Source organism: Malurus melanocephalus, unplaced genomic scaffold, assembly GCF_030028575.1.
Source record: "Malurus melanocephalus ecotype Western Australia unplaced genomic scaffold, MMel_1.1 scaffold_749, whole genome shotgun sequence".
Classification (NCBI taxonomy): Eukaryota; Metazoa; Chordata; class Aves; order Passeriformes; family Maluridae; genus Malurus; species Malurus melanocephalus.
In genome coordinates, this window is record NW_026623981.1 from 53,310 (window position 1) to 68,480 (window position 15,171).

The 15,171-nt window shown below is 43.2% G+C and overlaps 1 protein-coding gene across 1 annotated transcript in view; it reads right to left on the reverse strand.

Moving 5' to 3' along the window:
* The window catches only part of CBL (Cbl proto-oncogene), a 32,049-nt gene extending 16,885 nt beyond the window's left edge, over window positions 1-15,164 (reverse strand). The window contains exons 1-2 of the mRNA XM_057384814.1: window positions 14,913-15,164; window positions 8,462-8,709 (exon numbers count right to left, since the gene is read on the reverse strand). Of these exons, the coding sequence (XP_057240797.1) occupies window positions 8,462-8,709; window positions 14,913-15,059 (395 nt within the window). The 5' untranslated portion in view covers window positions 15,060-15,164. The remainder of the gene's footprint in view (window positions 1-8,461; window positions 8,710-14,912) is intronic.
* Between the last annotated feature and the right edge of the window lie 7 nt (window positions 15,165-15,171).

Consider the following 15,171-nt stretch of genomic DNA (forward strand, 5'->3'; position numbering starts at 1 on the left):
TTCACCAGGGGAAGGCTCAGATTCTGAGCTCATGGAAAGATGATTTAACTGTAAATTCCCACTCCAGCTCCCTCCCTCATGGAGATTCCCACAAACACAAGAAAAACTACAAATCAGAGGTTCAAGCTGTGGACTTCTGAAAGCCCTCACTCCTATAAAATGACAAAAAAGACGACAATTTACATTAGTGCAAGAAGAAAAAGCAAACACCATGCTGTTATCAATCACTGAATCCATCTACAGCCCAAACAAAAAAATATGGTTGTTTTTTTTTTTACTGGAATTATAAAATATAAGCTTTAATCAACTTGCTAATGATTTTGTACTCTCCTGTTTCTGCCCAGCACAGCGTGGGGAAATTGGGGTACGAACAGACAAGCACATGGATTTTTTATTATTATGGATGCATTTCTGAGCCTGAACAAGTGCATGGTTTAAACAAAACAGTTAACACTGCAAGAAGCCAGGGAATATTTCTGTTTCCAGTTGTTTATCTCTTCTGCCCAAGAGCCTTCTGCCTCAGCTGAGCTCCAGGAAATGCTTGCACTCAGCTGAGCACATCAGTTATWGAGAGAACTAAGAACTTCCTCAGGCTTAAGGAGGGATAAACAAATGGTTTTACACACACACAYTGAAGGACTCGCTTTCCAAAAACATTTCTGATAGCTGGACATTTTAAATTTTTAAGGTTTTCAATATTTTTTATAAATATTCAGCTGCACTGTAGGTAGATAACAGCAAAACCCACAGGAAGTGAACATAAAGAGCAGCAAATTGCAGAACAGTTTGTGTTAGTGGCTTTTACATACACCAGTTRCCAATCCTATGCTAAAAGGACAAACAYTTTWATTTTTACAATTTMCATWTTTGTAAATTAATACAGACCAMATAAATGYTTGCAATTACAGTGAATATTTTWAYTGGCRYATCAAAGTTTACTGATGATCRTGTTTTATTTTTAGCACCATCAGAACTGCTCTTATGGCCATTGCTTCAACTGAACAGACGTAAATGTACTCCAGAAAAAGGGTGATAAATTCAGAGAACATTTATGGGTCTGGAGATTCCCAGTTTTGGCCACAGACCTCCAATAATGTTCTGTGATGACCCTCTTTCAAAATTTTACCTAAATACAGTACTTCTTTGAAAATTTTACCTAAACCTAAACGCCAAGAGGGTGCTGAGCACAGTTTAGGAAGCATCAACTGCAGCATCCAAACGCTGCTGCTGGGGAATTGAAACACGTGTCACCCCAGCAGTGCTGCAAACGTTACCCAKGGACCACAGACCACATCAGGGAGCTGCCCTCAATGTGTGCAGCCAGATGGAGGGCACACCTGTGCCAGCTTCAAAAAACCAGAGCATGGTTCTGTTCTGTGTTACAGCCACCACTGAGGTGGGATTTCACAGCCCTGAGAGCTTTCACACCAATGTGGAAAGCTTTCGGTTTATTCTGGTTAGAAACAATGAATCAACAAGGGAAAAGGGAAAAAGCCAAATCTTTTTCCATTGTATATAGTAACCAAGTGTTTCAYTTGGGAGGAACACCTGGAGCATGGAGGCACCAGTGTTGTACACACAGGGAGCTGGGAATTGTTTCTGTAAGAATCCAGAAACAGCCCCAGAGCCCGTTCAGCTGCAGTCACCACTGTCCAACTCTGCTGCCCCAACACTCACCAGCCCTAAAACAAAGTCTCAAGCATTCGGTTTGGGGAACCAAAACCAGCATGAAGCAAGAGTGTTTCCTCAGTTACCCCAGCTCCCCAAGGCCACAGGCATGTCCCCCCTCCTTCCTTCTCCAAGCCCCTCGCTGTGGTTCTGCTCCTTCCTTCCTGCCTCASGATGGGTTTGCTCCACACATTTCTGTGGAATTCCAGAGGTCCTTCCATGTGCAGCCCCCCATGGCCAGCCCCAGCTGGGGGTTCTGGTGCTGTTGTCTCCCCACAGACCCAGAGMAGATTTTTTATTTCCCAGTTTCCCAGACAAAAGTGTTTTCCCACCTTGGAAAAGCCATTAAGGGCAAAGRATGGTTTAATCAGGGTGTCTCCAATTAGTTAATTAATGTGCTTCGTGAATAAATGCCTTTCCCCCTCAAGGCAATGTTAATGTGGCACCACCATTTCTGCCACTGCCAGCTACAGTTTTTTCATTTTCTTCCAATATTTCTCACTTCTTTCAGAGCTACCAGCTGACAGAGTATAATTTAGTTCCTCACACGTAGCAAGGATCAGCTCCACAGGCTGATTTAGTCACAATATTGTGCTCACATGCTGTAATTTGACGTGCACATACTGTCGTGTCTGTGAAGCTCGTTCTGCTGAAGGCATGTTACAAACACAGAGRAATTATGAGCTGTAGCACCAGACAACCGACCTCAAAAAGCTTCATTTCTCTGTAATTATTGTCCTTGTTTCTTATTCTTGCACACTGACCACCAGACTGTTTTTAGGTGACAGGTTGAGTATCCACTGGAGGTAAGTGCAAGCTCCACTACTTATGAAAACACAAATCACAAACCGACAGTTTTTTTTCCTATAACTACTTGTTACAATTTTACACTTGAAGACTGAAGTGCTAAAAAAAAAAAATGTAAAAAAAACCCAACCCCAAACAGCTCTTTTAACGACTTCAACRAGTAAAATGCATCTTTCAGAAACCACAAAGAAGCAGTTTGATTTCAGCAGAGAGTTCGATGTGCCTGGCTTCAAAAAAAAAGAAAAAAAAAGAAGAACTGTGCCTTGCACTGTGCTCCAACCCCAGTCAGGAGTTTTGTGTGTGTTCCTCATGTCCACATAAGCAGAGTGGAAATGCTCGAGGTGATCCCAAGCTGRTTTTTTGTAACCCTGAGACAGCTCGGGCATCCTCTCCATGCAGTGATCAGGGTTAAAAATAGAAACAGCGGAACTACTTTCAACCAAACTTGCAACACAGGAAGTGAATGAAATTCCACTTAACTAAGACTGGCTCAACAGAAAGCACCTTACAGAGCCAGGCTGGGCTGCAGCTCTCTAATATTTACAGTATTTCCTCATAACATTAAATATTTGTTTGTTCTACAGAATTTTTCACCATCAGCTTGTTTTTCAGTGTTTTAGGTACTACAGTTTCCTTACACTCTGCTGAACCCTGGCAGTTTTTAGCTCACATGAATATATTTCAACACCTGGAGTCCTGGGAGCAGAGCCTGCCCATCACTGCCAAGTGTCACACAAAACACTCTGCAGGCCACAAACCACCCAAAAACTTCATATGYTCATATTAGGACACAAATGGCTGTGACTGATGTGAAACAGAAAGGACATCAAGCCACTGTGCTGACCACAAGGAGCAAACCTACTGACCTTTAAAAGGACTTATTATTTTAGCCACAAATGCTGGTGTTACATGCTTTTCACTGCTAAGAAGCTAAAAATCCACTTTCAAATTTTAAATGTTACAGAAAACATTTTAAAGAGAAGAACACATTTGATAAGATTAACGGTCTTTAAAGAGCTCAACATATACTCAGAGGAGTGACAAGGTAAAGGATAAAAGTCTTATTTAGGTAACAGATTAATTTATTTCACCAGATTCAAGGGAATTACACAGCAAACTCATTGCTCYGGACATTTCTCATTATAATGAATTTTGAGCTCGCTGCACTGGAATTCAAATTTATATCTCAGGAGCTATTTGCAGTAGTTAAAGAGAAAAACAGAGTACAAAAGCCCTGTTTCCAAATCAAGGAAGATTCCATATTTCATACTCAATTTTCAGAACTCTTCAAAACTATCTTGGTTACCAAGGTGGAAGGGCAAGAAGGGAGGGCAGGTTCAGAGYAGATATTAAGAAATTCTTTATTTTAAGGGTGGGCAGGCACAGTGTGCCCAGAAAAGCTGTGGCTGCCCTGGAAATGCYCAAGGTCAGGCTGGAGCAACCTGRGACAGTGGAAGGTGTCCCTGCCCATGGTAAGGGGTGGGATGGGCTGAAATCCAAACCCAGAAATCCCAAATGTGGCATCCCAGCCCTGAACAGCCCAGCCAAGCACCCAAGAGACACGATGGAGCTGCCAAGTAGCAGCAGCAGCAGCAGCACATTTTTGCCAGCATGGAGAAATCTATCCACATTTCCAATGATAATTACTACAAATGAACCAACGTGCTTGTAATTCCACCCACAACAGCAAATCCACAGCCTCCCATAAAACTCTACAAKTTTATAGGCTCTGAGAGGAAAGAAGAATTAAAATCTGCCTTCCTTATTATGCAATCATCTCAAATCTTACATTTGTCCACAAATTGATTTTCAAGACAGTGGTCCAATTTTAGACAGAAAGGGAACTATAATGAATGCAAGCTTAAGCCAATTATGCTAAGTGTTACTTAAGTTCCAAAACTATCACCTAAACTGCAATTTAAAACCAAATTAAAAAGAAATAATTCACATTCCTCTCTCCAACAACATTTACATGATAATGAATTTCTTCTTGGGTAATAAGCAGTTAGTTAGTGTTCATATGCTGGAGCCTGGCAAGGAAACCTTTTTTGTGGGCAGCTTTGGAGCCTGTTCTTTTCTTTAAGATGTTCTAATTTAAATGCAGATGTAGACTTCACACTAGTGGGTTTTGTTTAAAAAAAAAAAAAAAAAGTCCTGCTGTATTAGAAGGAAGTGACAGAAAGAGGACTCATGCACCGTTTGAGTTCCACATTTTGCACTATCTCATTTTCACTGGGCAGGAATGTGTGCAAGAGGTCTCAAAGATGAGATTAGAGCACCAACCCCCTCCCCCCAGACAGTTTTCTGGTTCAGGGCTTAGCACGAGTGTTTTCCAACTTTTTCCTCTTTAAATTCCAACCTTTTTATTATTTTTTTTTTTCCCCAAGTCATTCTTCATGCACTTCCTTCCCTTTTAGAGATATGCACGGTCATTTCCAGGAGACATTAAACACTGGGACCTTTTTCCTGTGTAAATTAGTAAGTCTTACATTGGAGCTGAAGAAGAATACGAAATCCTGCTGAGCCAGCATCCCCTAAGATGTTGTCAGAACAATTAAACATGGAACAGCTTCCCAAAGCTTTTTTTTTTCACCTCCTTGCTACATGGAAAATGTTTATTTTATTCCCTGCTTAACCCCATTTTCTCTACAGATACATTCCTTTTGTAAACTGGGTTTGTTAACAGTTTATTTCCCAAAGCTGTGAGAGATAAAAACTTGTGCTATTCCTTAAACATCCAGTCCACATCCTGAGTAATTATTTCTCCTCACCCACCCTGCAGCTTCCATAGCTGTGTTCTAATGTGGAAACATTCACAGTGCTCTGATTTTATTTAGAAAATAACCTCTCTGAATTTTCCCTTATCATACACTGGTTTAACACAATTAGTAAATTCGATTCTTTGGTGAAAAATGGGACTCTTCAGCCTAATGAATCCTTTCCCAAGAAACAGATGATTTCTCTACCTGTCTCCTGATCAACAAGCTATTTTTTCACTGCTGCCATGTCAAGTATAATCTATTTACACAACTGCAAAACCACTGCTGCAATAAGTAATTTATGTAGCGTGGAGAGCTGACAAATGGCAGCTCCTCTGTGCAAGCAAGAGGGCTGAGAAGTAAAAGCCTCCTGTAATGGAAACAAAGAAAAAATAGTCCAAGAAAACCACCAAACCTCTAAATGAAACTGAAATCAAGAGTTGAGGCAGGTTCGGCATGTTCAGAGCAAGAATGGCACTATYAAGAAATGGAACCATCACATTGCAGGGAAATAATAATTTATTGAACCAGTTTTTGTTAYCACTGCTTAAAAAGGAAACTCGAAAAGCTTACAATAGAGAAGTCACATATTCACCCCTGGATCTATAAAGAAAAGAATCCAGCACCTCTGGAAATGTGCTCAGCCTCAAGAATTCCTGCTAATTACTGCACACAGCCAACAATGATTGGATGATTTACCTTACTACAAGCATACAACAAAACATCCAAAATCATTAACTCTTGAAATATTATTTGAWACCAAGCCTGCAGACTTTTAACTGTCAAAACTCAAGAGCAGCAACACAATCTGCCCAAAAAAACCCCACAGCTACTCACAAGTCACCCAATTGTATCTGATCCACTCCCTAAAATTCAGTTTTAAACAGTAACCAGAAATTACTGCTCATACCTATTAGTCAGGAAGTGCACCCAGAGCTTTAAAAGCACCCTCAGSAGCATCAATTTTTCAACAGACATGGAAGTGAGCTAAAGCAGAATTCAAAGAGCATCTTGAAAGCTCTCCTCATAAAACAAGTGAGTTCTCCTCACAAAAATCACAGTGTGAGTTTAGGCAGGAGAGGAGCAACCATGGTTAATTTATATATTTATAGTCTGAACYACTCTACACCAAAACCACAGTGTACAGAGAAATCCCAAATGTCTGAGAGGAAACACACAAAGAGCAAGAAATAATGGGAAATAATGGGAAATAATCAAAAGGGTGATGCTCAAGTGATCAGGGCAGTTCTGATCCTACTTCAGCCATTTTTTCATGACTGGTTTGCAGGAGCAAACAGCTGCACAGCTTTCACACTGCTTATGCAAATGTCAAAATAGTGTATTTTGCTCGACACCAGGAGCCATTCRGGGGAGAAAATAAGGTCATACACAACAGGAAGCAAAATGAATGCTAAATCTGGAAGAGAGGAGGAAAAAAGCTTCAAGAACAACAGGGAAAARAGTCAGAAAATGTCAAAACAACACATTTATTAAAGTCTTGTTCTCAAAATGCTGCAGCTTAACCTGCATGAGATCAAGAGCAAACTACATTTTTTTGGTATATACATATATATACACTGCCATGAGTACATTCCCAGTGAATACCAGATCCAGGTTCTATTTGTTTGCTTTACAGACTGCTGACCACCTTCCAGAAAGCTCCTCCCACACTTGGACTATTTGAGTTTATTCATTCGTACTAAAAAAGAAAATCAGTATTCTTCTTCAGCTCCTAGCARGGTGAGAAAATTTAAGTTTCTTCACCTTGGATTAGTATATACATTTGATATGAATACGTGCATTTAGAGCAAAAATTCACTTAATTTAATTGACAAATTGCACTGAAGTGACTGGGTTCCAAGAGCTCCCACAACCATGGAATCTGGCACTGGCAACGCAGCATTTAACAGAATCCCCCAAAACCAAAAGCCCCATTCTTTGTGTGGGTAACTCTTGAACTGGTACACAAATCACTGACTGCTCTAACCTTGTCCTTTTCTGTGCAAATTAAAGATTTGAGAAAGTTGCCAAGCTCATCAGCAGCACCAGGAAAAGGCTCTCTGGTGTTAYCCCTTTAGGATAAAACAGTCACTGCTGCTTCCTGGGCTGCCTGCAAGAGCAGAGGAAGATGCCATGAGAGTAGCCAGGATGTGATGCTGTTTTAATGCTCGTGTTTAACACAAGTCTCAGCACAGTTCCTTCCCTGCTAAGCTGTTTATTCATAAATGGGACAATTAGCAATTCCCCAAGGACTCCCATCCCTGCTGTGAGAACAGCAGCCTCTGCTGCAATCCTGACATCCACATCTATCAATCTGGATTTCCCCTGCTCCCTCCAGTCAATTAGTTGGATTACAAACCAASTAGGATCATTAACTCTCTGGAATTACTTCTCCTTACTTCTCTCTGCAAAACCAAGGCACTGGAGGTGGGATTTGGGATTCATGACTGACACAGCCATCATTTACTCATCAGATACTCCAGATTTATGACAGACAGATCAAAATACACACACAGTTACCAACACTTCAGAAAAGAAATTTCCATTTCTTAGTGCGTTCTTCAACAGTGGCAAACCAAGCAGCATCAGCAATGCCTTCTGGAGCCACTGTCACAGCCTTTGGATGGAGCTCAATATTATGGAATATGCTACACAGAGTTCAGTATTAAACCAGAAACATGTGCCAGWGCTTTTTCCCCCTCCAGTAATTCCAAGTTGTTGCCAGGGCGTTAACCACATTCTCCCCAGGGCAATTATGTTCAGCCACTGGGTGGTTTTCACATTTTTTTCCACCTTATTTTTTTTTTTTAAATTCAGCATCTAGTTCCAAATCCTGAAACGAGTTTAGTGTTACACATGTATGCCTTGTATACCTGTGTCTGTTAGATCTGCTGCCAACAGCTACACAATGTGTAAGATTAATCTTTTCCAGAGCTTACTCTAGTCTTAAATCATCACCTTGTCTCTCCTTTTCTTAAARCTGAATGAACAAACACCATTTCAGGTATAGTAAAATGCTCATTAAAGTCGTATTATTTTGTTCATATTCAGCAATAGCAGTTTCTACCTCCACCTATCCTTTTTATAAGTGCTGCTCACCTTGAAGATGTCCCTGGATCTCAGCTATGCCTTTGTACAGATGATATGAACACTTATCTACCTTAAACACAACTTTCCGACGCATTTAATTTCTACAATAAACATTAAAAACCATTTCCCTCCATTACCTAGGCTGGGAGTTCTCCTCATACATCCTCTCCTTCCCTTCCTTGAAGAGGCTGATGGTCTGTTTGGTTTTTTTCATCAGGTTCTCCATGAAGACTCGGAAATACTCGTTCTCCCCCAGGGTCTCCATCTTGCCCTCGTAGCGGGACAGGATGGTGCGCAGGTGCTGGTAGGTGTCAGGCAGCAGGTCCAGGATATAGGGAGGGCTGTTCTTTAGAGCCAGTTTGGGGTTCTGACACAAACGCACCACCTGTGGRTAATGGACAAAACACTTTGTGAAAATTCCCAGAGAGAAGCAGTGATTAGGGGTTAAACACAATGCACAACGCTCAAAAACATTCGCTCACAATAAACCAAATTTGCTGGTGAAGTTCAGATGGAATCACAGAATCACTGAGGTTGGAAAAGACYTCTGAGATTATCAAGTTCAACCTGTGATCATCAAGTTCAGCCATCATAAAAGAATGTAATTTCTGGACTGAAGTGCATGTGGACTGATGAAACTCGTGATGAAACCCTAACCAGATTCCCACCYTGTCACCCAGCCCAGAGCRCTGAGTGCCACATCCAATCCTTCCTTGGACAACTCCACCATCTCCCTGGGCAGCCCATTCCAAAGCCTGACCACYCTTTCCACAAAAAAACTCCTCCTGATGTCCAACCTGAACCTCCCTGGTGCAGCCCGAGGTCATTTCCTCTTGTCCTGTCGCTGCTTGCCTGGAAGAAGARCCCARCCCCCAGCTTGYTCTAACTTTCTTTCAGGGAGTTGTCCAAATGATAAGGTCTCCCCTGAGCCTCCTTTTCTCCAGGCTATTTTCTCCAGATAGTGAGCCCAGCCACCATAAAAGAATGCAATTTCTGGACTGAAGTGCATGTGGACTGATGAAACTCATGATAATATGTGACAAGGGAGGGGAAAGGAAGCCACTTCACCATCCGCCATAGCCAAAATTTTCCATTATCTAAACTGAGAGAATAAAAGGGAGAGTTGATGGCAAAGCAGCAATTTGAAAAATTAAGTAGTGAACTCTCAGTTATAGAAAGGGCTGGAAGTAAAGCTGTGAAGTCAGTTCTGGAGGTAAGAACCAGCACTCTAACACGTCTATATTTTGTGATTTTCCAGCAAACTTGAGTACAAAATGTAGCTAAGCTTTCCCTGAAGTTCTTCACTCTAATGATTATTGGGCTGCTTAACACCCAGCATATAAATGAGGTCTCATCTCATGACACTGCCAGGTCTCAGGGAATTGCAGATATCAGAAAATGCAGAATGTGAAGCTTAAGTGAAGTGGATGGGGAAAAGCAAAAGAAAAATTCAACATSCTTTAGCAGTACCTCATTTCCACAAAATCTTGTGAAACCTTCAAGAGGAATTGAGCAGTTCCCTACTACTATTTAAGTGCACMCTTAAATACCGACTTCCCTTAAACATGGATGGTAAACAGAGTAATTTCTTCTGAAACAATGTTTTARTATGTAACTCTGCCATTTAGAGTATGTGCAAAGAGCAACCTTGTGAAGTGACACCTCCAATTTTATCTGACCTACAGCAGTGCCTCTGACAAGAGCTGCTGACTGGGAAAGGTTTGATTTCAGCCAAGAGAAAGGCACACAGCATATCAAAACTCAAACCAGAAAAAATCAGACTGCCGCTAAAAAAAAATAAACACCTAAAAAATCCTCTGCAAAAATACATGGGAAAAAAAAAAACTACCAAACTTTTCCCTCCATTTTGAGAAGGCTGCCAAGGTCTTAAGATAAAGAGATGGATGGCCAGACAGCTGACTTAGTCAATTGATGCTGATGCCTCAACTGCTGCTTCCTTGGAGCCTGTGAACATTGTACAATGAACCACATCAACAAATTGAGTCAACACATTTGTCCACTGGAAAAAAAAAAAAAAAAAGTTTCACTATGAGCATGAATAGGTTCTAAATGTGCTCCTCGGACCCAGCTGAGCTGTGCTCTGGGCAGCAAAACCTTTTCTTCAGCAGAAATTGTTTATTGTACAGTGGGTTTAAAACCTTAACAAACACAGTCAGCTCAGAGGAGGAAGCCACATTAAGCAAGCAGAGTCTGCACTTCCCTCAGCCAGCTGGAAATAGGGAACAATTTGGCTGCTACCCTTTGAAAATACCCAGCTAGGGGAGCAGCAGACCTGCTGCATTTCAGATTTCGATATCAATTTGAACAATTCCCCCASAGCAGCAGAGAGCTCTGCAAACTGCTCATTTTCACAGCCCCTGTCAAACACTTCCCAACAAGCAACTTATAGATACCTCAAACAGTTAACAGAAAGGTCAAAACTGCTGGTATTTTATTATCAAATCAGCTTCTTTATTTACCAAGCAGACCAAAATTAGCCAAGATAAGCAGTTAAACAACGCTGCCTAACTAGGAACTGCTGCCTCTTGAGCAAACTTGGTGGTTTTATAGAACAGCAGYAACAAAACCAGTGGCATTTTCCTTGTTTCTCTACATGTGCACTTGCAGCATCATGACAACATCCAAAGGAATGTTCCCAGCCCTGGGAACAGCTGCCCCTCAGCAGCCTTCCACAGGGACCAGCAACGTGGAAGGAAATCGAGCAAAAAGCAGCAAATATTTTTTGTTTAGGTGCGATGGAAATGAACAGAAGCAATTCATGGTTTTAAATTATCATCCAAAAGTTTGCCTGGCTTATGCTTTTAAAAGGAACAAAYCTTTTAGGGAGACATTTTGGGTTTTTAGACACACCAGTAAAGTTCAGCATGACAAGTCTAAGAGATGGGCCTGTGAAGAACTGAAAATTGACTTCACCCATTTCCATTTTCCAAGCACAAGMGGAGCAAATAAACAAAAAACAGTTTCCCCAACTCAGTTTTGAGGAAAGAATCTGTTATCTACTCATTCAAGRGAAAACAATCTCATCAAGATCTTCAAGGCCTGGAATTGAATCTTTCCCCTCAACAATCTGCAACTCGCCTTGACTGATTCCTGGATTTAAGAGTCCCAAGCCTGACAGGCATCCAGGRACTTCTCTCCCATGTAAGATTTTCCCTTTCCAACTCAGACTGCTTCAGGGAAGTTTTGAAAATTCATTTTTTCCTTTCTTTAACAGCTGAACAGCCAACTGGACTGAAATCACACCTCACCTTGACTTAAGCTTAAGTCAACAGGAAAACAAAACCTACTCAAACATCTGTTATCTCTTGCTGGATTTGTATCTGGCCTTTCTTTTACTCACAATGAAGATGACCTGCAGTGGCACTTCTCTATATCAGTTCTAGGAACTGAATTGTTTCAGGAAACCCTTTAGAGAAGCTTTATCTCAAAGCTCCTCTTCCTCCTCCACGCCTTCCCACATTTATGCCACCGTTCTTCTGCTCCATCCTGAGCAGCTCATGACTAACCCACCTATTCCTCAAATACCACCCGCAGCAGAGAACTCCAGGGGGCTGCATTTAATCTCTGCTCTGCAGAGAAATGCATAAATATCACCTCATTCAGCTCAGGGGAACATCCAACAGGGATGGAAAGGGCTATTTTATGTCCAYGCTCTGTGTGACCACGTGCAGCTGTGGGAGGAATGGCACTGACAAAAAACTAGGGCTTCAAATGAAAGAATCTGAAAGACATAAATATGTCAGGCAGCTTATGGAGAACATTACAGGGAAAATATTTGGACAAGAATCAACTTGCATAGGAAATTCATCAGTCACATCGGAAAGCAGAGATGCACGAATGCTTTGACAACACCAGCTAATTATGCAGACTAACAAATGAGGTCGTGAGTGGAGTGTACCCACACAGACACAGCACGCAGCTCTGAGAGGCAAAAACATCATCTATTAAACATGCACACAAGCAGCTTTTTTATCTGCACCTGGAATTTCACGTACTTGGCCCAGAAATCTAACCCATTTTCAACACCTTCCATTCATTGAGCCCTTCTCACCAGGAGTTTCACTGGCAATTTGCTACACTGCTAAGATTTTAATTCAGATGTGTTCTCCTGAGTGTGCACAAGTACAGCTGAAGTCGAACTGAAATCTGAAAGGCTTTTCAGAGCCAGATCTTTCCTTCTGTACCAATCAGACTAAACAAGACTTTGAGCCTGAGAGTTTCTGGGTGCTGCTGTGAACAAATCTGAAGTCAAAAGAGGTTGATGTAACTTGTGAAAAATAAAGCAGCAGCCTGGGCTTTTCTGTCAGTGGACAGAATACACATCCAACTTGCTATGAAGACCTGAAGCTGTGATATTTCCCCCCAAAAAAATCACACTGTATTTCAAAATGCTGTTATATCAGTTTCTTTTCAGGACAATCTTTTCCTTCAAACAGAGCAGGTTAGGAGGTCAAACACAAGTTGCCATCTATATCTACATATTCTATACATGAAGATGTGCATTCTTACAGGTTGCACTTATTTAGGATCCTGTTTCCATGCTCAAACTGCCTTTTCTACATTAGCACTTGTGCTTGGCCCTCAGTGTCTGTAACAGAGCCAATGGCACTTCTCAAAAGGCTTTTTTTCTTTGCCCCAGTCTCRCTGTAGGTGATCAAAGCTCATCACAGGCACAGCAAGGCACAACTATAAACCCTGGCTTTTGTTGAGCCAGCCAACACAGAGTGATTTCTTGGCAGGAATATAATTTAATACGCCTTTAAAGAAGTCATTTGCTCTGCCTGCTTTTAGCACTTACTGCAGGAGGTTCAGACACTGCATGGATAAACAATGCAGGGGAAAGAGAAGGAAAAGTGGGAATGCATAAGCCTGARGGGTAATTGGATGAGGGATGCCCAAAAGCTCTGCTCCCAGAGGGGAAGAAGGTGGCCAGGTGACAGTCCCCAAAGCCTGGGGGCAACTTGGGTGATGCTCTTAYTCTGCACTACTTTTAGGGCCCTGAACCCAGTTCACAAACTGCACATTTCAGACTGCAATGTGTCAAGCCTAGCCTTGATTTCAGGGCTGAACATCAATCAAAATCCCACCAAATGATTAGATTTTTATTTTGTGCCCATTTCTGTGCATCTGTGCTCACTCACTGATTCTATTCCCTGACAACTCCCCAGGATTTCTGCAAACACTGGACTGACCAGCACACCTAGCCAGGCCAGTAAATCAAATATCCCATCACACCAGCAGGCCAAAAGGTCTGATGTCCTGCCCCCGGCAAGAGCCATTTCCTGGCATTTTAAAAGGATGAGGAGGAGGGGAGAGTCTTAATGACCCCAGAGAGCCGTGCCCCTCCTAAAGGTGTGGGACTGGATGAAGGCCTTTCCAACTCCCACACCACAAGTTTTTCTTGTTTAACATCACTTAATACTTTATCTTTCTGTAACTCCATGTATTTACTGCACAGACTTTTACCTCCTCTTTACTCAGCTCACAGTTTTGAGGAAGAGATTTWGTCCTGAGTGCAGCAACACATTCCTGTTCATCCCAAAAGGAATAACCTGACCTGCCACAAAGCTTCACCATCCAGTACTCCAAACCAGGCTGTCTCACAGGCCAAGGCACATATTCCAAGGAGAAAATCTCAGATTTCCCTCTTGTCCTGCTGCAGGCCTTAAACCTTCCCAGCACCACCAGTGGCCACCCCAGCACTCATAGGATTGTCATTATGGATACATGTATAAGATAAACAGATATTACAGAATATYCTGGCTTGGAAGGGACCCACAAGGATCATCCAGTCTAACTCCTGGCTTTGCARRGWWWMYCCMAMMAWYCCMMCCYKKKSCYKRAARSMWKRKYCWRASAGCTCTTGGCAGCCTTGGGGCTGTGACCACTACCCCAGGGAAATATCCCAGATCCTCTTGAGCAGGTTTGCATCCTCCATCCCAAATTGTCCCCTCTTCCTCCAACTTGTTCTAYCCAAAGCCCATCTCTTGCAGTGCTGCTGATCTCTCTCCAAACCTTCCCATCTTGGCATCCCATTMCCATCCTGCCTCTGGCCTCTCCTCCATCGCTCACCTCTCCAGCAGCTTCCACATGGAATCACGGAATGGTTGGGGTTGGAAGGGACCTCAAAACCCATCTTGTTCCAGCCCCTGGCAGGGAYMYCTCCCACTATCCCAGGTTGCTCCAAGGCCTGTCCAGCATGGCCTTGGACACTTCCAGGGGATGGCACAGCCACGGCTCCTCTGGGCAATCTGTGCCAGGGCCTTACCACCCTACTGGGAAAAGTTTCTTCCCAGTATCCCATCTGACCCTGCCTTCCATCAGTGTGAAGCCATTGCCCCTCGTCCTGTCACTCCACGCTCACCACATCCTTCCCCCCAAAGTGCTGCACCCCATTCTGCCCCCACACACCTCTCAGACCCCCAAATATTTCCCCCCGAACCACAGACCCCTCTCTCCCAGCCAACCCCACAGCTGCAGGCTAATCCCACAGTCCCAAACCCCCACAACCCCACCCCGCGCCACCTCAGCCCCCCGTGGCCGCTTCCATCCCACCGCCCTCCCCACCTTATCCATGAGCTTCCAGCACTTCTCCACCATCTTCTTATCCACGGCGCCGGGCTGGTGCGGCCCGAGGTGGTGGTGGTGCGGCTGGAACGCGTCCTTCATCAGCCCGATGAGCCCGCCGGGGCCCTTCTTCAGCGGCGCCGACATGGGGGCGCCCACACCCGGCCCGTGGGGCCCGTCCGGCACCGGGGCCGCGGCCCTGGACAGGACCGGGCTGAGGGCGCTCCGGGCCGGGCCGGGCCGGGCAGGGCGGCGGCGG